The sequence below is a fragment of the Geospiza fortis genome, unplaced genomic scaffold (genome assembly GCF_000277835.1).
Source record: "Geospiza fortis unplaced genomic scaffold, GeoFor_1.0 scaffold40, whole genome shotgun sequence".
Lineage (NCBI taxonomy): Eukaryota > Metazoa > Chordata > Aves > Passeriformes > Thraupidae > Geospiza > Geospiza fortis.
The window spans coordinates 1,000,473-1,001,083 of record NW_005054297.1 but is presented as its reverse complement, the minus strand read 5'-3'; the positions used below and the strand labels follow the sequence as shown (position 1 = coordinate 1,001,083).

The window sequence follows — 611 nt, the reverse complement described above, 5'->3', positions numbered from 1 at the left end:
AGGATGTCTGAGGTGTTATTGCACTTTCCCCAAGAATTAAACAAAATAGTATCTCAGCTCTCGAATTTGAGGTAAAGATGATGGGGAAAAAATCACCAGCCCAGTACACACTAAAAAAACCGAGCAACTGTGTGTCAGCAGGAGCCGTCTGCCTGCCGGGAGCGGGGCTTCTTGCCTGGGCAAGGCAGGCTGGGCTGAAGCGCCCTTCCAAACACACCGGTGGGGGATCCCGGAGTTCCGGGCCTGGGGTCCGACCTGCAGCATGCAAAGGAATAGACCCACGTTCCTCACTGGGAGCGGGACTCGGGCACAGGTGCTCGGTAGTACTAAGTCATGAGGGACACCCCGGTAAGAATCCCTCAAATTCAGCAGAACAGTAATTGCTAATTACCTTTCCTCGCTTTGGACATAGAGGTTTGATTAAAGGGTCTTTAAAATTATTTCCCCCTAAAGTTTCTGGCAGGCGTCTGGTCTCTGCTCTATTTCGGGCAGGTTCGGTCTGGGGCTTTTGCCATGGTTTAGACCACGTTCGCACCTTCTCCACCCTGACCCTCACACGCACACCCTCATCGATATAGGGAGCTCCCCAAAACCAGGAAAAACACAGTGGT

The 611-nt window shown here is 52.2% G+C and overlaps 1 protein-coding gene across 1 annotated transcript in view; it reads left to right on the top strand.

Annotated features, from left to right (window-relative positions):
- Positions 1 to 333: 333 nt before the first annotated feature.
- Positions 334 to 611, top strand: part of RAB28 (RAB28, member RAS oncogene family) — an 81,719-nt gene continuing 81,441 nt past the window's right edge. Inside the window, exon 1 of the mRNA XM_014312139.2 lies at positions 334 to 348. Within this exon, the coding sequence (XP_014167614.1) occupies positions 334 to 348 (15 nt within the window). The remainder of the gene's footprint in view (positions 349 to 611) is intronic.